The sequence below is a fragment of the Pseudophryne corroboree genome, chromosome 2, assembly GCF_028390025.1.
Source record: "Pseudophryne corroboree isolate aPseCor3 chromosome 2, aPseCor3.hap2, whole genome shotgun sequence".
NCBI lineage: Eukaryota > Metazoa > Chordata > Amphibia > Anura > Myobatrachidae > Pseudophryne > Pseudophryne corroboree.
This window is the reverse complement of record NC_086445.1, coordinates 105,394,241-105,421,103: the sequence shown is the minus strand read 5'-3', so window position 1 is coordinate 105,421,103 and position 26,863 is coordinate 105,394,241. Positions and strand designations below refer to the sequence as shown.

General features: G+C 45.6%; 1 protein-coding gene across 1 annotated transcript in view; it reads left to right on the top strand.

Annotated features, from left to right (window-relative positions):
* LOC135001480 (hydroperoxide isomerase ALOXE3-like) overlaps positions 1-26,863 on the top strand; it is a 225,206-nt gene that overhangs the window by 151,342 nt on the left and 47,001 nt on the right. The window contains exons 9-12 of the mRNA XM_063951585.1: positions 17,327-17,530; positions 19,378-19,464; positions 19,609-19,778; positions 20,098-20,219. Coding sequence (XP_063807655.1) covers positions 17,327-17,530; positions 19,378-19,464; positions 19,609-19,778; positions 20,098-20,219 — 583 coding nt within the window. The remainder of the gene's footprint in view (positions 1-17,326; positions 17,531-19,377; positions 19,465-19,608; positions 19,779-20,097; positions 20,220-26,863) is intronic.

The following is a 26,863-nucleotide window of genomic DNA, read 5'->3' as shown; positions in this document are numbered from 1 at the left end:
TGTTAGGACGTTCCATGTTCACTATGGCTGATATTTTCCTTGGGTCTGGTTTTACACCTTGATCCGAGACCACGTTGCCCATAAAGGTAAGTGTATTCACACCAAATTCACATTTGTCCTTGTTTAGCTTTAGATTCACATTCTTGACAAGTTCCATTACTTGTCTCAATCTAGAATCATGTTCTTCCTTTGTAGATCCCCAGACAATGTCATCCATCATTGTTTCAACACCTGGAATATGTTCAAAAATCATGTGTATCTTTTTGTGATATACTTCTGGAGCAGACAATATTCCATATGGTAGTCGAAGAAGTCTGTATCTACCTTCTGGTGTATTAAATGTACAAAGCTTTGAGCTGGCCTCATCCAGCTTCTTTTGCCAGAATCCTAAAGATGCGTCCAATTTACTGAACCATTTTGCTCCAGCAAATTGCGACATGATTTAATCTCTTGTTGGCAGTTTGAAATGTTCTCGTTTAATAGCTTTGTTTAAATCTCTGGGGTCTAGACATATTCTGAGTTGTCCATTTTTCTTTTCAACAATTACTAAGGAGCTTACCCATTCAGTAGGCTAATCAACTTTCTGTATCACACCCAAGGCTTCCATGCGATTTAACTCTTGTTTCAGTTTTTCATTCAGCGCAAACGGCACTTTTCTACAGGGGTGTATCACTGAAGAAACTTGCGTGTCTATATTTATTTTATGCTCTCCAGGCAAACAACCTAGACCTTCAAACAAGTCTCTGTATTCTGTAAACATCGATTTGCAGTCAACTTCTACTTGTGATGTCACCATAAAAACTTTCTTTAGCAAGCTTAGTTTCTCACAGGAACTTAATCCTAGAATCGGTTGCACATTTTTATCCACAATCAGTAGAGATGTTTTAAACTGTTGTCCCTTATATTTCAGTGTCACTAAGCATGTACCTTTTACAGGAATTTCCTCCCCAGTGTACCCTGTAACTTTCACTTTGGCCGGATGAATTTTAGGTTTTACTCTAAAAGTCTTATAGTCTTGAAATTATATTAAATTCACCTGCGCGCCAGTATCAAGCATAAAGGGAATGACAATCTCGTTCACAGTTAAAGGGACAATCCATTCTTTCTTATCTGCACTGCAAAGTTCAATGCAATCCACAAAGAATTCATCTGTTTGTTTAACAGCATGCACTTTGGTTGTTTTACTTTTAATTTTACAGCATCTGGCAAAGTGATTAAGTCTACCACATTTCATGCAGGTTTTACCATAAGCAGGGCACATTTTAGGATTGTGAGCATTTCCACATCTACTACATATCTCCTTATTAGACTGTGGCTTAGATTGCTTCATTCTTGAGAATATAGATTTGCTTTGCTCTGTTTTCTGCACTACATATACAGCAGCATCATCATCCTTGTGTAACATTTTGGCTTGAAATCTAGTTATTTCTGCAGATCTACACATAGTCACTGCCTTTTCTAGTGTTAGGTCTTGCTCTCTCAGCAATCTCTCTCTGAGTCCATTATCAGGTATTCCACAGACAATACGATCTCTAATCAGTGAATCCTTTAAATCACCAAACTCACAGGTTTTACTGAGTGATTGCAGCTCTGTAACATACTGATCAAATCCATCTACAGACTTCTGATCACATGTGAAAAACTTATATCTTTCATATGTCACATTTTTCCTTGGCACAAAGTAATCTTCAAACTTTTGCATTATAGAAGATAGCACCATATTCTGCCCCTCAGCAAACTGAAAACTATTATAAATGTCCAGCACATCCTCTCCTATCACATGGAGGAAAATGGATGCCTTCGTTTTGTCAGCCTCTGAATCAGCTCCACATGCAGCAAGATATATATTAAACCCTTGCTTAAATCTTTTCCAGTTTTCAGACAAGTTACCAGACATCAGCATGCCGGTTGGAGGAGCTAGTTTATCCATGGTTACTCACTGTTTGAAGATAGGAGCACATGGCAGGCTTTGCAGACACAGAGTATCACAGCCTTACAGACTTCTGCAGGATTCTTTCACACTCTGAGAGCACTAGCAGTCCAAGTTAAACTTCTTCTGACACCATGTTTTGTTCATACGTTTGTAAATCCAGTCATCAGGACACAGAGACATATGAGTTCACTGCTGTGCTGTTTATTCCATCACCAATTCCAGGCGCACACACACTGGACCACCCACTTCCCAGCATCCCCCTGGTCCCAGGGACCATCACTGAAGATTCAGGCTTACACAGATTAGTAAGGGAGTGTCTACAAATATTAAGCATTCTAATACACTAACATCACAGTCACTAATGACCAGGACCAGGTTTCCGGTCAATCAAGTCAGGATCACCTGGAGGTGGTCATTTCACAAATACAAAAAACACCATGTTAAAAATGGGACCATTACATAAAGAAAATATATTATATCAAATAAATAAGACTACACAAGTACATAAAATGTAACACAGTGTATATTTCATTGTTCCACATGTATCAATGATATCCAAAGATTGCTCTACGAGATACAAAAATACGTAGCAAGCTGAATCCTGATCAATCTACACAAATACATAAGGTATAGCAAATAGCAACTTACATTATTCCATATGCATCAAAAAATTGCCAAAACTTACTTTACTAGATATAAACATATAAAACAGATAATCCAGTTGCTGAAATATAGGCCCTCATTCCGAGTTGTTCGCTCGCTGCTAATTTTAGCAGAATTGCTAATAGGCTAAAATCCGGCAGTTCTGCGCATGCGTATGCACAGCAGGGCGCACACGCTAAGCAATTTTACACAAAACTATGCTATTTTACTCACAGGCGAACAAAGCTTTTTAATCGCTCTGCTGATCGTAGTGTGATTGACAGGAAGTGGGTGTTTCTGGGCGGAAACTGTCCATTTTCAGGAAGTGTGCTAAAAAACGCAGGCGTGCCAGGTAAAAACGCAGGAGTGGCTGGAGAAACGGAGGAGTGGCTGGAGAAACAGAGGAGTGGCTGGCCGAATGTAGGGCATGTTTGTGACGTCAAACCAGGAACTAAACGGACTGAGGTGATCGCAATCTAGGAGTAGGTCTGAAACTACTCAGAAACTGCAAGGAAATTGCTTTCGTTAGCAATTCTGCTAATAATAGCAGACTTGCTAATCTTTCGTTAGCAATTCTGCTATGCTAAGATACACTCCCAGAGGGCGGCGGCTTTGTGTTTGCATTTCTGCTAAAAGTAGCTAGCGAGCGAACAACTCGGAATGAGGGCCATAGTTACAAGAATACTTACTACAGGTGACAAAATGTAACATAGAATGGTTTATAAAAAGCAGTGCAAACCAAGTGTCTCATTTAGCCCACGAGGCACCAATTCATCTAATTTTTCAATCCACCTCGCTTCAAGCATCAATAATTGTTTGGATCGATCACCGCCCCGTATATGTGCTGGTACATGGTCAATAATCCGATAACACAAACTTGATAGATTATGTTTGGCCGGAGCAAAGTGACGCGCCACAGGCTGGTCACTTGTCCCTTCAGAGATAGCAGCACGTATTGCAGAGCGGTGTTGGGTCATTTTTACTTTAAAAGTTCAGTCAGTTTTACCGACATAAATCATAGAGCAAGGACAGGTGATGGTATACACAACAAATTTGCTTGAACAGGTTAAATAATGGTTGATAGTAAATTTAGCACCCGTATAGGGATGAAAGAATATTGATCCCGTTTGTAAATAACTGCAGGTGGTACAATTTGGACACCTGAAGCAGCCTTTTTTTGCCTGACCAAGAAAAGTACCTTTTTTCTTTATACCCAAATTAGTGATGTCATTACGTACAAGGGCATTCTTCAAGTTCTTGCCCCTGCGATAACATGGCATGATTCTAGAGTCATGTAAAGGCACTAAATCATTGCTCATAAGATTCTAGCGTTTCACCCACATGTGCCGTTGTTTTTTTCTCCTCCTTTTTAATGGGAAATAATAATTGATGCAGGGGTAAAGATAATGCTTTTTGTTTAGCTTTATCCAAGCAGTCAATTGAATACCCTGGTACATAATATTAAGTTGTTTAATGCCCTCCTCCCTTACACTAGATATTCTAAGGGCACGCAAGAACTGTGAATAGGGCAAGGCATCTTTTAAAGGGCCAGGATGGGCACTGGAGGCTAATAAAAGGTTATTCCTATCCTATCCGTTGGTTTAGGATATGAGGAAGTCAAAAGTCTTCCACCACTTTTTGTAATGGACACATCAAGGAAGTTGACTGTAGAACCCCAAGTTCACTTCAGCTATATCCTGACTAATGAATTATCTAATCCCAATAAAGAAGATCACTGAAAGCAGGACACAAGTTCCTGAAAGGCTCTATTAGTCAGAGTTAGAGATGAGCGGGTCCAGTTCTCTGAGAACCGGACCCACCTGAACATTGAGATCCGAGCCGGGATCCGAGACCGGCTCAGGTTTTCCCTCCAGACTCGATCCCAAAGAGAGGGTGAATGTCATCTTCCCACTGTCGGATTCTCATGGGTTTTCAATTCTATAAAGGTCCCCATGATTGCTGCTATCTTCACTCCGGCTGTGTAGAGTGTACTGGATGGAGGTGTCCGTCAGTACTATGTATATTTGCCGTGGGGTGTATCAGTCCAGGGGTGCTCTGCCAGCTCCTCTGTATCAGTCCAGGGGTGCTCTGCCAGCTCCTCTGTATCAGTCCAGGGGTGCTCTGCCAGCTCCTCTGTATCAGTCAAGGGATGCTCTGTGAGCTCTGCTGTATCAGTCCAGGGATGCTCTGTGAGCTCTGCTGTATCAGTCCAGGGGTGCTCTTTCAGCTCTGCTGTATCAGTCCAGGGGTGCTCTTTCAGCTCTGCTGTATCAGTCCAGGGGTGCTCTGTCAGCTCTGCTGTATCAGTCCAGGGGTGCTCTGTGAGCTCTGCTGTATCAGTCCAGGGATGCTCTGTCAGCTCTGCTGTATCAGTCCAGGGGTGCTCTGTCAGCTCTGCTGTATCAGTCCAGGGGTGCTCTGTGAGCTCTGCTGTATCAGTCCAGGGGTGCTCTTTCAGCTCTGCTGTATCAGTCCAGGGGTGCTCTGTGAGCTCTGCTGTATCAGTCCAGGGGTGCTCTTTCAGCTCTGCTGTATCAGTCCAGGGGTGCTCTGTGAGCTCTGCTGTATCAGTCCAGGGGTGCTCTGTCAGCTCTGCTGTATCAGTCCTGGGATGCTCTGTGAGCTCTGCTGTATCAGTCCAGGGATGCTCTGTGAGCTCTGCTGTATCAGTCCAGGGATGCTCTGTGAGCTCTGCTGTATCAGTCCAGGGATGCTCTGTGAGCTCTGCTGTATCAGTCCAGGGGTGCTCTTTCAGCTCTGCTGTATCAGTCCAGGGGTGCTCTGTGAGCTCTGCTGTATCAGTCCAGGGGTGCTCTTTCAGCTCTGCTGTATCAGTCCAGGGGTGCTCTGTCAGCTCTGCCGTATCAGTCCAGGGATGCTCTGTGAGCTCTGCTGTATCAGTCCAGGGATGCTCTGTGAGCTCTGCTGTATCAGTCCAGGGGTGCTCTGTCAGCTCTGCTGTATCAGTCCAGGGGTACTCTGTCAGCTCTGCTGTATCAGTCCAGGGATGCTCTGTAAGCTCTGCTGTATCAGTCCAGGGATGCTCTGTGAGCTCTGCTGTATCAGTCCGGGGGTGCTCAGTGAGCTCTGCTGTATCAGTCCAGGGATGCTCTGTGAGCTCTGCTGTATCAGTCCAGGGGTGCTCTTTCAGCTCTGCTGTATCAGTCCAGGGGTGCTCTTTCAGCGTGGATTATTCCACGCAGTGGCTTAAGAAACAAAATGAGATCTTGAAAGGAATTAAGTTGCAGAAGTTGTATGCCTGGGAGTTAACTTCTTTAAGGGCCAATAGGCGGTGATAGACACACCCAATTGGCGGTCATAGACACGACCTATAGGCGGTGGTAGAAATAACCCGCCAATGGTGCACACCCTAATAAAATGGGATGTGCACTGTCGAAGTCAAAATGATTACATAGAGAGAACATCCAAACTCCAAACAGATGAGTCGCTATGCTTGCGAATACGCACAGCGTGCACAGCAATATATGGTAACATACGCATTTACACAGACATGCTACAAAGATATATTCAACACATATTTCATACAACACATGAATTAAACATATCAAGCACCAGACATCATAAGGTTTCAAATTATATAATGGAATATAACGTCATGTATGCGTATTGTTGGAGCGGAGCAAGATGGCCATGTCATGCATGGTGTCAGGATGACCGGAAGAATGTGTGTGTCAATTTGGTGCCTGTGGTTAGGTTGTAGCACATTGCCATGAGTAGATATGATTAAATGTAGGAATATGAAGTCACTTTTACTGGAACTAAAGAATATATTCAAAGGAGCATGTGTGGACAGAAAACCAGAGGCCAGCAACCTTGAACAAAAGCCCTCACACTGACCAATGACTCATCATGAATGAGAAAGTTCCCTCTTCTAGACCAATAACAAGAGATCTGTACACCCCCAACAGACTCAGTGTATAGCTGATCCCACACAGAAGAGTTTCCTGTTTCTCACCTGGGTCCTGAGCGAGTTGGTGTTTTGGTAATACTCTGCTGATGTTAGCTGGTGTTGAGGCAGAGCTAAAGATGGAGGAACTGGAGCAATTAGTGCATAAAATGCATTGAGGGAGATGGTAATTGTATGCTGGCCGTGTCTGTAATGAATTAGTTTGTAATAACTGCTTACTGTGTAAATTGTAACCATGTAAATATATATATACTGTACATGTGATATATTGTATACATATCCTTTTAATAACAAATATATACATCAATGAGCTTTGGAACTCAGACAATGTGTGGGTGTATTGTTTTCTCTTATGGGATGTAGTGTTTTGCGACATACAGCGCACATTTATAGCACATGGTAATTGGTAATAAGATGCGCCTGGCATCCGTAGTATATATTAGAGCTGGCATTTTAAATATTTATTAGAAAGTAATTTGACTTAAACAGCACACATAGGGGCATATTTATAACAGGTGTACTGAGTGTGATGCACATGGGCCCCTGAGTCCATATGGGCTCACACCGCACCCATTTCTTGTATACTTGACCCTCTAGAGTCCCGAATGGACGGCAGCAGTGCTACAGTAAATCATTGGGAAAAAGATATGGTGGCCATTTTCCCATTTTTTTGCGCATGTACAGTAGAGAAATCACTGGGAAAATGGCCGATGCACCATTTTTCCGGAGATCTGCGCGTGCAAATTAGAGTCTGAGCCCTCTTGTGCTCTGAATCTACAACTCTGCCAGCAGAGAGGAGGAGGCCCGGACAGGGAAGGCTGCACATGGACCGCCTCTTCTCTTGAAATGCCCCTGGGCTCAGTGATGATGATGGCTATGAAACTTATACCCTTTTCAGACTACTAACAATATTCCAGGTTATTGCACATACATGCGCAGCAACCCAGGATATTGCTCAATGTGAAAGGGGCCAGTTGAAATAACCCGGGACCAGGGACCCAGCATTTCAACCCGGGTAATGCTCAGGGTTGACAACTGATTCAATTTGGCTTGCAGAGCAGAGTGAATGGGTAACCCAGGTCGATGCGACCTGGGACCCTATTACAGCATAAAAAGAGCCAACGCTTGGGTCAGGCCACCAGTCTGAAAGGGGTCTTTGCCAGGTTGCACACATGTACAAAATCCCGGGTGTGACCCGACTCTGCAGTGTGAAAGGGGTATTAGTGTACGTGAAGGTATGGGCTGCTCACAGAGGTGCATACAGCTATGCATATGGTCACCTATACTATGTTTTTTTGTGTGTGCAAGCAATGGGGAGCAATTACATTTGAGTTTTCATGCAACTCTGCATCATCCAGTGACAAATGGTAGCGGACCCCAAAAAAAGATTCTGGAATCCCAATTGTGACCCTGATATGCAGATTGCCCACCACCTAATTATATCACTTTCATCATTCCTCAAGTGAATTACAGTTGGTTCTGTCATTAAATCCTAAGAAGATCATTCTCTCAAGCTGTAAAGCTGTTTACTTAAGCATAACTAATGCAATGTTTTACATAGTGGTACTATTCTCTCCTAGAGGCTAAAAGGTTGTGGGATCTTTAGAGTTCCCTAAGCCAGTGGTTCCCAAACTTTTTTGAATCAGGGTGCCCACGCTGCCAGAATTTTTTTCACGGCACCCCTAGGCCAAAAGTTTCTTATTGAGAAATTTAGAAAAAAATATTACATGAAGTATATTATGTTTATATGTCATCCTTAGGTTCAATTATGTGGCGAGTAATAAGATTTGCTTCTGTCTGTCCACATATGTTATGAATGGCAGCCACCAGCACTGGTTTTTCCTATTACATTGACAATGAAAAGTTTGAATTGGTCCTGGACCACCAACCTGAGGCACCCCTGCATGTGTCCCGCGGCACCTCATGGTGCCACGGCATAGCCAGATTAAGGGGGGGGGGGGCGTGGGGCGTACTGTACCCCGGGCCCCCCTTTGTTAGGGGGCCCCCCGGCCTGAGAACACTGACATCACTAGATGTCCCTCTTATGCAGCAGCAGAACCATGCAGCCAGAATGCGATCAGGATAGTATGCAGTTTTGGCAGAGACACAGGAGTATCGGACTTCATGAGATACTGTTGGAGCTTTCCAACCATCGGAGAGATAGGTGGGTGGAGAGAGCTGGGGATTCCAGCTTCTCCTCCTCCCGGCCTTGGTGTCTAGGTCCTGTGTTATAAAATAGTTGTCTTTCAATTAGGTGGAGCTATAAACAGTACCCAGGCATTATTACACTGCTAGTTAAAATCTAATATACATCATTGGTCTACATTTAATATACACAATCCTTACTACCCAACAAAATGCTCTCCACCTGGACTTCCCTCTTAAGTTATGATTGTAATCACCTGGGTTGAAACACTTTTCTTATCAATGAAATACACAGGTGACACCCATCATATATTAAGAGGGAAGTCCAGGTAGAGAACATTTTGTCCCCCCTGGAATGAGCCATGTTGGTAGTTATTAGTGATGAGCACCGGAAATTTTTCGGGTTTTGTGTTTTGGTTTTGGGTTCGGTTCCGCGGCCGTGTTTTGGGTTCGAACGCGTTTTGGCAAAACCTCACCGAATTTTTTTTGTCGGATTCGGGTGTGTTTTGGATTCGGGTGTTTTTTTCAAAAAACCCTAAAAAACAGCTTAAATCATAGAATTTGGGGGTCATTTTGATCCCAAAGTATTATTAACCTCAAAAACCATAATTTCCACTAATTTTCAGTCTATTCTGAATACCTCACACCTCACAATATTATTTTTAGTCCTAAAATTTGCACCGAGGTCGCTGGATGACTAAGCTAAGCGACCCTAGTGGCCGACACAAACACCTGGCCCATCTAGGAGTGGCACTGCAGTGTCACGCAGGATGTCCCTTCCAAAAAACCCTCCCCAAAAAGCACATGACGCAAAGAAAAAAAGAGGCGCAATGAGGTAGCTGTGTGAGTAAGCTAAGCGACCCTAGTGGCCGACACAAACACCTGGCCCATCTAGGAGTGGCACTGCAGTGTCACGCAGGATGTCCCTTCCAAAAAACCCTCCCCAAACAGCACATGACGCAAAGAAAAAAAGAGGCGCAATGAGGTAGCTGTGTGAGTAAGATAAGCGACCCTAGTGGCCGACACAAACACCGGGCCCATCTAGGAGTGGCACTGCAGTGGCACGCAGGATGGCCCTTCCAAAAAACCCTCCCCAAACAGCACATGACGCAAAGAAAAAAAGAGGCGCAATGAGGTAGCTGTGTGAGTAAGATAAGCGACCCTAGTGGCCGACACAAACACCGGGCCCATCTAGGAGTGGCACTACAGTGGCATGCAGGATGGCCCTTCCAAAAAACCCTCCCCAAACAGCACATGACGCAAAGAAAAAAAGAGGCGCAATGAGGTAGCTGTGTGAGTAAGCTAAGCGACCATAGTGGCCGACACAAACACCGGGCCCATCTAGGAGTGGCACTGCAGTGTCACGCAGGATGTCCCTTCCAAAAAACCCTCCCCAAACAGCACATGACGCAAAGAAAAAAAGAGGCGCAATGAGGTAGCTGTGTGAGTAAGCTAAGCGACCCTAGTGGCCGACACAAACACCGGGCCCATCTAGGAGTGGCACTGCAGTGTCACGCAGGATGTCCCTTCCAAAAAACCCTCCCCAAACAGCACATGACGCAAAAAATTAAATTAAGAAAAATTAATTAATTAATTAAATTAAGAAAAAATAAAGAAAAAAGAGGTGCAAGATGGAATTGTCCTTGGGCCCTCCTACCCACCCTTATGTTGTATAAACAGGACATGCACACTTTAACCAACCCATCATTTCAGTGACAGGGTCTGCCACACGACTGTGACTGAAATGACGGGTTGGTTTGGACCCCCCCCAAAAAATAAGCAATTAATCGCTCCTTGCACAAACTGGCTCTACAGAGGCACGATCTCCACCTCATCATCATCCTCCGATATATCACCGTGTACATCCCCCTCCTCACAGATTATCAATTCGTCCCCACTGGAATCCACCATCTCAGCTCCCTGTGTACTTTGTGGAGGCAATTGCTGCTGGTGAATGTCTCCACGGAGGAATTGATTATAATTAATTTTAATGAACATCATCTTCTCCACATTTTCTGGATCTAACCTCGTACGCCGATTGCTGATAAGGTGAGCGGCGGCACTAAACACTCTTTCGGAGTACACACTTGTGGGAGGGCAACTTAGGTAGAATAAAGCCAGTTTGTGCAAGGGCCTCCAAATTGCCTCTTTTTCCTGCCAGTATAAGTACGGACTGTGTGACGTGCCTACTTGGATGCGGTCACTCATATAATCCTCCACCATTCTTTCAATGGTGAGAGAATCATATGCAGTGACAGTAGACGACATGTCCGTAATCGTTGTCAGGTCCTTCAGTCCGGACCAGATGTCAGCATCAGCAGTCGCTCCAGACTGCCCTGCATCACCGCCAGCGGGTGGGCTCGGAATTCTGAGCCTTTTCCTCGCACCCCCAGTTGCGGGAGAATGTGAAGGAGGAGATGTTGACAGGTCGCGTTCCGCTTGACTTGACAATTTTGTCACCAGCAGGTCTTTGAACCCCAGCAGACTTGTGTCTGCCGGAAAGAGAGATCCAAGGTAGGCTTTAAATCTAGGATCGAGCACGGTGGCCAAAATGTAGTGCTCTGATTTCAACAGATTGACCACCCGTGAATCCTTGTTAAGCGAATTAAGGGCTCCATCCACAAGTCCCACATACCTAGCGGAATCGCTCCATGTTAGCTCCTCCTTCAATGTCTCCAGCTTCTTCTGCAAAAGCCTGATGAGGGGAATGACCTGACTCAGGCTGGCAGTGTCTGAACTGACTTCACGTGTGGCAAGTTCAAAGGGCATCAGAACCTTGCACAATGTTGAAATCATTCTCCACTGCGCTTGAGACAGGTGCATTCCACCTCCTATATCGTGCTCAATTGCATAGGCTTGAATGGCCTTTTGCTGCTCCTCCAACCTCTGAAGCATATAGAGGGTTGAATTCCACCTCGTTACCACTTCTTGCTTCAGATGATGGCAGGGCAGGTTCAGTTGTTTTTGGTGGTGCTCCAGTCTTCTGTACGTGGTGCCTGTACGCCGAAAGTGTCCCGCAATTCTTCTGGCCACCGACAGCATCTCTTGCACGCCCCTGTCGTTTTTTAAAAAATTCTGCACCACCAAATTCAAGGTATGTGCAAAACATGGGACGTGCTGGAATTTGCCCATATTTAATGCACACACAATATTGCTGGCGTTGTCCGATGCCACAAATCCACAGGAGAGTCCAATTGGGGTAAGCCATTCCGCGATGATCTTCCTCAGTTGCCGTAAGAGGTTTTTAGCTGTGTGCGTATTCTGGAAAGCGGTGATACAAAGCGTAGCCTGCCTAGGAAAGAGTTGGCGTTTGCGAGATGCTGCTACTGGTGCCGCCGCTGCTGTTCTTGCGGCGGGAGTCCATACATCTACCCTGTGGGCTGTCACAGTCATATAGTCCTGACCCTGCCCTGCTCCACTTGTCCACATGTCCGTGGTTAAGTGGACATTGGGTACAACTGCATTTTTTAGGACACTGGTGAGTCTCTTTCTGACGTCCGTGTACATTATCGGTATCGCCTGCCTAGAGAAGTGGAACCTAGATGGTATTTGGTAACGGGGGCACACTACCTCAAGAAATTGTCTAGTTCCCTGTGAACTAACGGAGGATACCGGACGCACGTCTAACACCAACATAGTTGTCAAGGCCTCAGTTATCCGCTTTGCAGCAGGATGACTGCTGTGATATTTCATCTTCCTCGCAAAGGACTGTTGGACAGTCAATTGCTTACTGGAAGTAGTACAAGTGGGCTTACGACTTCCCCTCTGGGATGACCATCGACTCCCAGCAGCAACAACAGCAGCGCCAGCAGCAGTAGGCGTTACACGCAAGGATGCATCAGAGGAATCCCAGGCAGGAGAGGTATCCTCAGAATTGCCAGTGACATGGCCTGCAGGACTATTGGCATTCCTGGGGAAGGAGGAAATTGACACTGAGGGAGTTGGTGGGGTGGTTTGCGTGAGCTTGGTTACAAGAGGAAGGGATTTACTGGTCAGTGGACTGCTTCCGCTGTCACCCAAAGTTTTTGAACTTGTCACTGACTTATTATGAATGCGCTGCAGGTGACGTATAAGGGAGGATGTCCGAGGTGGTTTACGTCCTTACCCCTACTTATTACAGCTTGACAAAGGCAACACACGGCTTGACAAATGTTGTCCGCATTTCTGGTGAAATACTTCCACACCGAAGAGCTGATTTTTTTGGTATTTTGACCAGGCATGTCAATGGCCCTATTCCTCCCACGGACAACAGGTGTCTCCCCGGGTGCCTGACTTAAACAAACCACCTCACCATCAGTATCCTCCTGGTCAATTTCCTCCCCAGCGCCAGCAACACCCATATCCTCCTCATCCTGGTGTACTTCAACACTGACATCTTCAATCTGACTATCAGGAACTGGACTGCGGGTGCTCCTTCCAGCACTTGCAGGGGGCGTGCAAATGGTGGAAGGCGCATGCTCTTCACGTCCAGTGTTGGGAAGGTCAGGCATCGCAACCGACACAATTGGAGTCGGACTCTCCTTGTGGATTTGGGATTTCGAAGAACGCACAGTTCTTTGCGGTGCTTTTGCCAGCTTGAGTCTTTTCATTTTTCTAGCGAGAGGCTGAGTGCTTCCATCCTCATGTGAAGCTGAACCACTAGCCATGAACATAGGCCAGGGCCTCAGCCGTTCCTTGCCACTCCGTGTGGTAAATGGCATATTGGCAAGTTTACGCTTCTCCTCCGACAATTTTATTTTAGATTTTGGAGTCCTTTTTTTACTGATATTTGGTGTTTTGGATTTGACATGCTCTGTACTATGACATTGGGCATCGGCCTTGGCAGACGACGTTGCTGGCATTTCATCGTCTCGGCCATGACTAGTGGCAGCAGCTTCAGCACGAGGTGGAAGTGGATCTTGATCTTTCCCTAATTTTGGAACCTCAACATTTTTGTTCTCCATATTTTAATAGGCACAACTAAAAGGCACCTCAGGTAAACAATGGAGATGGATGGATACTAGTATACTTATGGATGGACTGCCGAGTGCCGACACAGAGGTAGCTACAGCCGTGGACTACCGTACTGTGTCTGCTGCTAATATAGACTGGATGATAATGAGATGAAATCAATATAATATCACTAGTACTGCAGCCGGACAGGTATGTATATTTATTATGTAATGACTGATGACGGACCTGCTGGACACTGTCAACTCAGCAGCACCGCAGACTGCTACAGTAAGCTACTATACTATAGTAGTATGTACAAAGAAGAAAGAAAAAAAACCACGGGGAGGTGGTATACAATTATGGATGGACTGCCGAGTGCCGACACAGAGGTAGCTACAGCCGTGGACTAACGTACTGTGTCTGCTGCTAATATAGACTGGATAATAATGAGATGAAATCAATATATATGTATATATAGTATCACTAGTACTGCAGCCGGACAGGTATATATATTTATTATGTAATGACTGATGACGGACCTGCTGGACACTGTCAGCTCAGCAGCACCGCAGACTGCTACAGTAAGCTACTATACTATAGTAGTATGTACAAAGAAGAAAGAAAGAAAAAAAACCACGGGGAGGTGGTATACAATTATGGATGGACTGCCGAGTGCCGACACAGAGGTAGCTACAGCCGTGGACTAACGTACTGTGTCTGCTGCTAATATAGACTGGATGATAATGAGATGAAATCAATATATATGTATATATAGTATCACTAGTACTGCAGCCGGACAGGTATATATATTTATTATGTAATGACTGATGATGGACCTGCTGGACACTGTCAGCTCAGCAGCACCGCAGACTGCTACAGTAAGCTACTATACTATAGTAGTATGTACAAAGAAGAAAGAAAAAAAAAAACCACGGGGAGGTGGTATACAATTATGGATGGACTGCCGAGTGCCGACACAGAGGTAGCTACAGCCGTGGACTAACGTACTGTGTCTGCTGCTAATATAGACTGGATGATAATGAGATGAAATCAATATATATGTATATATAGTATCACTAGTACTGCAGCCGGACAGGTATATATATTTATTATGTAATGACTGATGACGGACCTGCTGTACACTGTCAGCTCAGCAGCACCGCAGACTGCTACAGTAAGCTACTATACTATAGTAGTATGTACAAAGAAGAAAGAAAGAAAAAAAACCACGGGGAGGTGGTATACAATTATGGATGGACTGCCGAGTGCCGACACAGAGGTAGCTACAGCCGTGGACTAACGTACTGTGTCTGCTGCTAATATAGACTGGATGATAATGAGATGAAATCAATATATATGTATATATAGTATCACTAGTACTGCAGCCGGACAGGTATATATATTTATTATGTAATGACTGATGACGGACCTGCTGTACACTGTCAGCTCAGCAGCACCGCAGACTGCTACAGTAAGCTACTATACTATAGTAGTATGTACAAAGAAGAAAGAAAAAAAAAAACCACGGGGAGGTGGTATACAATTATGGATGGACTGCCGAGTGCCGACACAGAGGTAGCTACAGCCGTGGACTAACGTACTGTGTCTGCTGCTAATATAGACTGGATGATAATGGGATGAAATCAATATATATGTATATATAGTATCACTAGTACTGCAGCCGGACAGGTATATATATTTATTATGTAATGACTGATGACGGACCTGCTGGACACTGTCAGCTCAGCAGCACCGCAGACTGCTACAGTAAGCTACTATACTATAGTAGTATGTACAAAGAAGAAAGAAAAAAAAACCACGGGGAGGTGGTATACAATTATGGATGGACTGCCGAGTGCCGACACAGAGGTAGCTACAGCCGTGGACTAACATACTGTGTCTGCTGCTAATATAGACTGGATGATAATGAGATGAAATCAATATATATGTATATATAGTATCACTAGTACTGCAGCCGGACAGGTATATATATTTATTATGTAATGACTGATGACGGACCTGCTGGACACTGTCAGCTCAGCAGCACCGCAGACTGCTACAGTAAGCTACTATACTATAGTAGTATGTACAAAGAAGAAAGAAAAAAAAAAAAACCACGGGGAGGTGGTATACAATTATGGATGGACTGCCGAGTGCCGACACAGAGGTAGCTACAGCCATGGACTAACGTACTGTGTCTGCTGCTAATATAGACTGGATGATAATGAGATGACATCAATATATATGTATATATAATATCACTAGTACTGCAGCCGGACAGGTATATATATTTATTATGTAATGACTGATGACGGACCTGCTGGACACTGTCAGCTCAGCAGCACCGCAGACTGCTACAGTAAGCTACTATAGTAGTATGTATAAAGAAGAATGAAAAAAAAAAAAAAAAAACACGGGTAGGTGGTATACAATATTATATATATATATATATATATATATATATTATATACAATTATATATATATATATATATATATATATTTATTAAACTGGTGGTGGTGATTGATTATTAAACTGGTGGTCAGGTCACTGGTCACACTATCAGCAACTTGCAAGTAGTACTCCTAAGCAGACAATCACAAAATATATTATACTGGTCTGGTGGTCAGTGTGGTCACAATGGCAGTGTGGCACTGACTCTGGCAGCAAAAGTGTGCACTGTACGTTATATGTACTCCTGAGTCCTGCTCTCAGACTCTAACTGCTCCCCACTGTCAGTGTCTCCCCCTCTAGTCAGATAATTAATACAGTCACACTATCTAATCTATATCACTTCAGCAAGTAGTAGTAGTATAGTAGTACTCCTCCTAATAATGCTCCCCAAAATTACTACTACTGTGTCTCTCTCTACTGTCTCACTCTCTTCTCTAAACGGAGAGGACGCCAGCCATGTCCTCTCCCTATGAATCTCAATGCACGTGTGAAAATGGCGGCGACGCGCGGCTCCTTATATAGAATCCGAGTCTCGCGAGAATCCGACAGCTGGATGATGACGTTCGGGCGCGCTCGGGTTAACCGAGCAAGGCGGGAAGATCCGAGTCGCTCGGACCCGTGTAAAAAAACATGAAGTTCGGGCGGGTTCGGTTTCCGAGGAACCGAACCCGCTCATCTCTAGTAGTTATGCACAATCTAATATACACCTTCCCCCCTCCGCCACTGGGGCCCCCCGTCTTAAGTGCCCCGGGCACCCACATGGCTTTATCTGGTCCTGAGCCATGGCACACAGTTTGAGAAACACTGCCCTAAGCAACAAGCAGTTAGCCAGTTGAAGCATTACTTGGATAAACTATTTTACTAACTTCTACAGTATGAAACCTTTTATTCTGCTGCTTTACAGATGAAAAGCATGTACTGTTATTTAATTGAACCCACTATACCTTCTTCTCTGCTACGTAAATTATAGTATTGTAACATCAGCTGAACGTGGGTTGAAGATGCTCTGATAGTTTGTTATCCGCATAGTAGGGGATAAATGCATACCTCCCAACATGACCCTCTCCAGGAGGGACACAATACTCTGCTTCTGGATTTTTCTGTTCATGTATGATTGACGGCACCTGTTTTGAACAGGTTAGTGGATAAGAAAGGTGTTTCAGCACAGGTGATGGCAATCATAAATTAAGAGGGAAGTCCAGAAGCAGAGCATTCTGTCCCTCCTGGAGAGGGTCATGTTGGGAGGTATGTAAATGTGTTGCTGAAGAATGCCATCATCTGTCTCTGTTACAGCTGGCTCAAACCCCAGGAGAGAATGCTCCAATCTTCCTGCCCAGTGACTCCGAGGCTGACTGGCTACTGGCCAAGATGTGGGTGCGCAATTCTGACTACCAGGTGCATAAAGTGGTCACTCACTATCTCTGCACTCATTTCTTTGCTGAGGCCTTTAACATTGCAACCACCAGACAACTTCCAATGAGCCACCCAGTATACAAGGTGAGATTATATACGTTAAACCATTGTCATGGACAGAGTTTGGCTCTCATTGCAGTCTCTCCATACAGGACCATCCACATTAAGATCCTCATTGTCACCCGGGTTTGGGAGCCACAATGAGAGCCTTATGAATGTGGATGCAACTATATAGTTCTCCTCTTCAAGGGGTATGCACGGACATGTAGCATCCTGAAAAAAAAAAATGTTAACTTCTCATCAACGTCACCATTTTTGTATTATCTGATGTTAAATTATTTGTAACATTGTGGCTAATTCAGACCTGATCGTAGATGTGCTAAATTTAGCACATCTACGATCAGTCCCTGCCCTGTCGCACAAGTACAAAAGCATCACACAGCGGCGATGCTTTTGTACTTCAGGAGTAGCTCCCAGCCAGCGCAGCTCCTGCGCGCTGGCAGGGAGCTACTCATCGCTGCCCAGGAGCTGCTCGTCGCTGCGTGTGACGTCATTCAGCCCCCGCGGCCCGCCCCCCCCCCCCCAACGGTCCGGGCACGCCTGTGTTGCCCGGACTGCGCCCCATATACGGCGGCTAAACGCCACCGGCCCGCCCCCTCCCACTCAGCGACCGCCTCTACCCGTCAATCAGGCAGAGGCGATCGCAGGGCTACGACAGCCGTTAGCTGTCTGCTATGCGCCGGCACATGTGCACTTCAGACCTGATCACTGCTGTGTGAAAACGCACAGCACCGATCAGGTCTGAATCAGCTCCATTGTCCATTGTAAGTGACACGTAGTCATTCTGCCTCCTGATGGGGTAAAATAAAAGGTACATAAAATTTACTAAATTATGAGGAATAATGTGACTTCTTTCAGCCCTATATTGTATGTACTAGCCAGGCCGAATCCATCAGTCCAAATGAAAGAAGGGCCAAAAGCCATATAGGCCGGTCTGGCCGTGTGAATTTTTGGCTGAGCAGCTGTTGCTCTGCTCGGCCGACATGCTTAGATTAGGGTGTGCCACAAATCCACTCCCCTGTGATCCATGCACACTTCCTGTTACCCATGGCTACGCCATATTTTCTGACAGGGATGCCCATGATGAATTATAGCCCCAGTCCATCCCTGTGTACTAGTGAGGTATAAAGCACGTGTACAACTTTGACTGTGACTTATATTCACTATACTTAATTTAGCCATGAAGGGGTTTATTGACCAGCGTGTTTAAGCCAGACATTCAAGAGATTTTAATTACAAAGCACCCCATGTTTTGCTATTAGAAGCATTGACCTTTTGCTAGCCGCTACTTCGTAAATAAAACCCTTAAGTTAGAACTGAAATCAGTACTTTAAGCAGATTTTAGGATTTATAAGACCTGATCGCTGTGGTGCGTTTTCGCGCAGCGGGCGATCAGGTCATAACTGCGCATGCGTATGTACCGCAATGCGCACGCGTGTCGGACAACAACAACGGGCATCGCCGTCAACGACAGGATGGTGCGAAAATTCCAATGGCATGGGCGTTCGCAAGGTGATTGACAGGAAGAGGCCATTGGTGGGTGGTAACTGACCGTTTTCTGGGAGTGTCAGGGTAAACGCAGGCGTGCCCAAGAGTTTTCAGGGAGGGTGTCTGACGTCAGCTTTGGCCCCAATCAGCCTGTTCGCATCGCACTGTAGGAGTAAGTCCTGGGCTGTGTAGAGAAGGCACACAGTGGATTTTTGCACCTCAGTGTACACGTGATCGCACGCTTGCACGGTGAATTTACACTCCCCCTTGGGTCCCCTCTGAACGCAGGACAGCAAAGTTAGCAGCCGGCGATCAGGTCTGAATCACCGCCTTAGTAAAGTCTACAGGAAACATAATACTAAAACTAATATTTCTTTTCCCAGCTCATTTCTCCACATCTTCGCTATACCCTTGAGATCAATATCCTTGCCAGAATAAGTGGCTTTGGTCCTCAGGGCTTCTTTCATCAGGTAAGATCAGTTGTTGCAGACTCCAGCACCAGCTCACAGGTTTTGAAACTGTTTAGTGTTGAGTTGCCCCAGCAGTAAGCATGAACATAATCATTAGCTGCATCATTGTGCCAGACACACATCCAAAATATTGTATTTATCCAGGGTGCGGTAACCGGAAATGGAGGGATTCCGATACTGATGAAAAATGCAATGGATGGGGTCACTTACAGCAGCCTCTGTCTCCCTGATGACATCCAGACAAGAGGAGTAGAATCCATTCCCAATTACTTGTTCAGGGATGATGGGATGAAGATCTGGTTGGCTGTGGAGAGGTAGAGATCTGTTCTACAGGCGAAAGTGCAAGTAGATCTGCAGAACATTGCACTTTTGCAGTTGATCATCCGGAGGAAGGTGACTTCTTGGTCAACCTAAAAACTTCCTTCAACATGTTACATTATAACTTGATGTATGTACAGTCAGGGCCTCAAAGAGGACAGTTCAGGCCCAAACTCCAATAGAGGTCCAATAGAGGCCTGTGTGCTTTGCACTCCCCACCTCTCGGTGCCCTGATTCTACATGACAGTACATTCAATTGTAACAGACATCCCTTACTATTTCATATGTATCTTAATATCTCCTTTCTCATATCAGCTTTGTGTCCAACATTGTTCATTACTACTATAAGAGTGATGAAGCAGTCAGTGCGGATCCTGAACTTCAGGCATGGGTGGCAGAGATCTTCAAAGAAGGTTTCTTGGAGAACAAATCTTCAGGTAACAGTTAATTCTATCTTTTTCTGCATATGGATGATAAAGTGAAGTACAAGCAGACTGAACATATTGATTATGATAGCCAATCTCTGCAGGATCTGTTGCTGGCCACACTCTGATATTGGCAGAGAACTTGCAATATTTTTAATTTCTCATACGTCCTAGAGGATGCTGGGGACTCCGTAATGACCATGTGGTATAGACGGGATCCGCAGGAGCCATGGGCACACTATAAGACTTTGAATGGGTGTGAACTGGCTCCTCCCTCTATGCCCCTCCTCCAGACCTCAGTTAGACTTTGTGCCCAGGAGTGACTGGACACACACTGGGGGAGCTCTACTGAGTTTCTCTAAAAGACTTTATGTTAGGTTTTTTATTTTCAGGAAGACCTGCTGGCTACAGGCTCCCTGCATCGTGGGACTGAGGGGAGAGAAGTCAGACCTACTTCTTCTTAGTTCAAGGGCGCTGCTTCTTAGGCTACTGGACACCATTAGCTCCAGAGGGTTCGATCACTTGGTTCGCCTAGCTGCTTGTTCCCGGAGCCGCGCCGTCAACCCCCTCACAGAAGCCAGAAGAAAGAAGCCGGTGAGTATTGGAAGAAAAGAAGACTTCAGTGACGGCAGAAGACTTCAGTAATGGAGGTACAGCGCAGCGGTCACGCTGCGCTCCATGCTCCCACACACCAACGGCACTCACAGGGTGCAGTGCGCTGGGTGGGGAGCGCCCTGGGCAGCAAGTTACTGTAAGTTTCTATCGCTGGCATAAGTTCCTATTCAGTGCCTGGGCACCGTTTAAGATACCCCCGCCAGATAACGCAGCGGTCACGCTGCGCACCATTGCTCCCACACGCCAACGAGTTTTTCAAGGGTGCAGGGCGCTAGGGGGGCAGCAATATATATTACTTTTTGAGGGTGTCAGCAAGCCGATACAGTATGTAGTCGCTGTATAGGGACCCCCGATAGCAGACATAAGGCTATTTTATTAGTGGGCTGCAGCGCGCCGAGTAGGGGCGGGGCTTAGCCCTCACTTCAGGTTACAGCACCATTTTTTACATGTCCCCGCCAATGGCTGTGGAAACAGTGCAGACAGGAGGGGACACGTTGTTTAGTGCTATATAGCAGACAATATAGCACTATTTTTTGACAAATGGGCATGTAATCTGTGGGTTATGAATAGATACATATATCTGTGTGTTCCCTGCCGGATACCAACTATAGCTCTAGTCGACATGTGTCGAAAGGAGTGAGTGCTCTGTCACTTATGGGGATCACAGTCGGCATCGCGCGACTGCTGTTGGTACTGGTTTCTATAGATGCAGTGTCGGCAGGTCAGTAAATTGTATACTTGTCAAAAAGTAAACACTGTATGGGAGACACAGTAGTATGTGGGTGACTCTGTCGGCACCAATTGTGATTACTGGGTGTAAATTAACATGCGGTAACTACCTTAAACCTGTATATATGTTTATATGTATATGTATGGTACGGTTTCATGGGCCTGTAGCTCGACCACAGTCATTGTAGTATAGGTGGGGGAGTGTTGTTGTACTTATTTATGTATACTTCCCTCGGCCCCCTGGAATTGCAAGACGATTATTTTTCCCGGTTACTACCCCTTCCTGTCGACGAATACTAGTTTCTGTCGACCATAATGTTTCCTGGTAGATCCACAACTGGGGCGTTCAGTACATGGTCATACACATTCTGAACACATTAATGTCACTAGGGACCCGTTGGTTCCGGATAATCCGCTTGTATGTATATATCTGTGTGTATATATATATATATATATATATATATATATACACGTTTAGGATATGTAGGTAATTGTGTATTACTTTATGTATATTCATATGATGATTTTTAATGAATGCTAAAATAATAGTATTCTTTCTCATGTGCTGGTCGCTCTGTTGGTAAAGCTCTAGGTCGGCGAGTTGGTCGGCGAGTTGGTCTCAGATCCTCCCAAGGAGTCCGAATGTTTATTCTTTTTCCGCTGCGAATAGAATACTGTGAAAGTCAACTCCTCATCGACACGGGGTCCTGTCGCAAAGGATCCTACACAGGAAGCTAAGTGATATTTTATTCTTTACTTTGCAGTTATGTACATTACATGCACATGGGGGAGTATTTATATTCGGTAAGGCATCCGATAGAATTACCCTACAGAGACAGGGGATGTGTCTTCTGTTGATTCTTCTCTATAACATGGCGGCAGGTTGTCGTGCGACTGCAGAAGAAATGCTGAGGCTGAATCCGGGTTACTGGAGTGTTTCCCTGGGACGGTGTCCCGCTGTTGGGAAGGCCTCAGTTTAGTCAATCTCGGCAGATACCGCGGGTAAGTCTAGCTTCGTGAGTTAGATTCCCTCACAACGGTCGGTGATGCATCCGGTTGTGGGATGCAGTCATTTTAACCGGTTTGATACCTTTTTTTTTTCCTTTTCGGTGTAAGGTGACAAGGTAAGAGTTCTGCAGCCTTCTTAGATTTGCAGAAGCGAATGTTGTTTTCTGTCTACAACATCCACCGCGTGTTGCTGGGTCTATCTGGCTGGAGCCCACTCAGGGGGGAACTCGTCTACTATTTCGGTCAGTCCGATGGACTTGGACCTGTGAGTTTATAATAAAATCCATAGGGGACTCACTAGAGTTTACAGAAGAGTCCCCTCACTGCGTGTTAAATAGATCTTGGCGATTCCCCTCTGGAAGGGGAGGTAGTACGCAACGCCATACTAGGGTTGTGTCAGGTTCAGGACATTGTCCTACTGTCCAAAAAGAAGAAAAAAAAAGGAAAAGAAAAACTTCAAAGTTTCTACTTGCGGAGGGAGCTTCAGCACGTAAGGGTAGAAAAGGGGTTAAATGCATTTTTTCTCCCCATTCGGCTTACCTGGGTGGATATCCAGGATTGTCTTTGCAATTTCACCGGTGTAATGGCAGTATGATGGGTTTCTTTCAATAGTAAGAGCAATTGTTATTCTGTACTGAGACGCTCTCCTGTTTAAGGCAAGGTCAAGTGACAAGTGGTGCAAATTGTTGATTCCATCGGTCTGTTCTTCGACACAGGGAATGGCTCTGGTTCCCACCGATGCAAATGTCGGAGGTGGGGATCGGAGTAGATAATGAACGGTTGAGGTTCTTGGTTTTCTTGTGGAAAGTGATCTGAGGATCGAGAGTCGGATCAGATTTGCAGGGACATTCCATCAATAGGTTTCGTTGATGAGGAAGATCGGTGCGACCTAAGAGGCCTGTTCGGTGAGCTGGTCAAATGCCAGAGTGATTTTCACGGGACCAGTTGGAAATGTGGTCCGGGTTTCACCTACACATGCGCCGGAATATAATCCTAATTGCAAGGATATCGCTCCTGTGGTGTCTGCACAGTTCTCACCTCCTAGAGGGACGAAGGTTCGTGATCCAGGATTGGTTCCTCGTGTACATGCATGCGGATCTCCGAGGCTGGGGAGCAGTCTTTGCATGGGGAAGTATTTCCAGAGGAAAAGGTCAAGCTGGGAAGCTTATCTACAATAAGCTTTCTTGACTTAAGAGCTATTTTCAAATGAACATATGCTTCGTGATCTGCCCGTGTTAGTTCTGTCGGACGACTTGACAGCTGTGGTGTACGTAAGTCGATAGGGTGGAACAAGGAGCAAAGGGAAAGACTGGTAAACGCTATATTAGCAGTCTTCGTTCCGGAACTGAACGACGGAGAGATAGTTTCCTCTGCACGGGAGAAATACAGTCGTCCTCGAGAAGTTTTTCACGGTTGTGACAAGTCTTTGAGGAGTGTCTCAAGTGGACAGGTTGGCATCTCGCCTCAAGAGAGATCTCAGAGATATTGTTCCGGGTCAGGGGACGCTCAGGCTATAGCAGTGGACGTCCTCGGGACACCTTGGGTGTTTTCCGTTGGTCTATGTGTCCTCTCCGTTTTCAATCTTCGGAAGGTGATAACCGTAAGAAGACCAAAGGTTCAGGTGATCCTCATTGTTCTGGTCTATCCAAGGAGCGCTTGGTATCCGTTTCTTAATTACTTACTCATAGAAGATCCATGGCCTCTTCCTCTATGTGAGGAACTGTTACAGCAAGATCTGGGCGTGTATCAAGACTTACCGTGGCTGCGTTTGACAGTGTGGCGGTTGAACGCCATATCCTAGCCAGAAAGGGTATTTCCAGTGAAGTAATTTCCATACTTCTTCAGGCTAAAAAAAAAAAGGATGTAACGGCTAAGCCTTACAGCCGTGTTTGGAGAAAATGTGTTTCTTGGTGTGAATCCAAGAAGGCTACTACGGAAGTCTTTCAGCTGTGTCGTTCTTCTCCATTCTTTGCAAGCAGGTGTGGGTGCAGGCCTAAAGTTAGGCTCCATTTAAGTGCGATGTTGGCCTTATACATTTTCTCTCAAGAGGCAACCTTTCCGGAAGTTCGGATCTTCGTGAATGGAGTACTGCGCATCCAACCTCCATTTGTGCCCCCGTTGGCACTGTGGGACCTTGACGTGGTGTTGCGTTTTCTTGTGTCACACTGTTTGGAACCTTTGTGAAAGCTTGCGTTAAAATTTCTTTTTTGGAAAGTGGTCATGCTATTGGCTTTGATGTCCGCAAGGCGGGTGTCCGAAGTAGCGGCTTTGTCTCACAAGAGCCCTGTTTGATCTTCCATGTGGATAGAGAGGAATTGAGAACTCGGTTAATAGTTCTGCCGAACGTGGTTTCAGGATTTCGCAGAAATCAGCCTATTTTGATGCCGGTGGTTCTTCGGCATTAGCTGATTCAAAGCCTCTTGATATAGGCAGGGTTTTGAATATTTAGGTCGCCAATTTGGCTCAGATTGGGGAAACAGAGGTTCTGTTTGTCTGGCATGCTCCCAGCATGATTAGGGCAACTGCGTCTATGCAGTCCGTTACATGCTGGATCTGTAATATGATTCGGAGTGCTCGTTCTACGGCTGGATTTTCGTTGCCGAAGTCTGTGGAGTCCCATTCTACTAGGAAGATGGGCTCTTTTTGGGCGGTTGCCCGAGGAGTCTCGGCGGTTCAACTTTGCCGAGCGGCTACTTGGTCGGGTTCAAACACTTTTGCTATGCTCTACAAGTTTGATACCCTGGCTGACGGGGACCTTTTGTTTGCTCAATCAGTGCTACAGAGTCGTCCGCACTCTCCCGCCCGGTCTGGAGCTTTGGTATAAACCCCATGATCCTTACAGGGTCCCCAGCATCCTCTAGGACGTATGAGAAAATAGGATTTTAGTACCCACCGGTAAATCCTTTTCTCTTAGTCCGTAGAGGATGCTGGGCGCCCGTCCCAGTGCGTACTGTGTCTGCAGTTATTGGTTATGGTTACACTCTTGTGGTGTTTCTTTTCTGTCAGGCTGTTGCTGACGTTGTTCATGCCATGGCATGCGGTGTCTTATTATTGGTTGTGTTGACACACAGGTTGTGTCACAGATTCTCAGCATGTAGCTGTGTATTGTTCATGCCGTTGGCTGGTATTCTATTGAATGCCACGTTCTGCGGTATGTTCGTGGTGTGAGCTGGTACGACACTCACCGTGTTTAAACAATAAAATTCTTTCCTCGAAATGTCCGTCTCTCCTGGGCACAGTTTTCTAGCTGAGGTCTGGAGGAGGGGCACAGAGGGAGGAGCCAGTCCACACCCATTCAAAGTCTTATAGTGTGCCCATGTCTCCTGCGGATCCTGTCTATACCCCATGGTCCTTACGGAGTCCCCAGCATCCTCTACGGACTAAGAGAAAAGGATTTACCGGTAGGTACTATCACAGGGTGTTTTTATTAACTTTCTGGTAAATCTGGTTTAAAGATCACTATTAGCATTTGATTGAACACAGGGCCTAATTCAGGCCTGATCGCAAAAGCAAAATCTTTCTCTAATGGGCAAAACCATGTGCAGTGCAGGGAGGGCAGATGTAACATGTGCAGAGAGAGTTAGATTTGGGTGGGTTATATTGTTTCAGTGCAGAGTAAATACTGGCTGCTTTATGTTTACACTGCAATTAAGATTTCAGTTTGAACACACCCCTCCCAAATCTAAAGGGGGGTACACACGTAGCGATGTTCAGCTAATTTCTAAGCAATCTGACTAGATTGCTTAGAAATTAGCTGAACATCGCTCCTTGGGGGGTCATTCCGAGTTGTTCGCTCGTTAGCTGCTTTTAGCAGCATTGCACACGCTAAGCCTATGCCTACTGGGAGTGTATCTTAGCTTAGCAGATTTGCTAACGAAAGCTTCGCTAATTTTCTCGTAACGATTACCCCGCAGTTTCTGAGTAGCTCCAGACTTACTCAGCCACTGCGACCAGCTCAGTCCTTTTCGTTCCTGGTTTGACGTCACAAACACACCCAGCGTTTGCCCAACCACTCCCCCGTTTCTCCAGCCACTCCTGCGTTTTGCAGCTCGAACGCCTGCGTTTTTCCGCGCACTCCCATAAAACGGCCCAGAAACACCCACTTCCTGTCAATCACACTACGTTCAGCAGAGCGATGAAAAAACTTTGTTACGCCGTGAGTAAATTACCAAACTTTTGTGCTAATTTACTTGGCGCAGGCGCACTGCGTACATTGCGCATGCGCAGTTTGCAACTAATCGCTCCGTAGCGAAAAAAAATAACGAGCGAACCACTCAGGATCACCCCCCTTGTGTAGGGGTGAC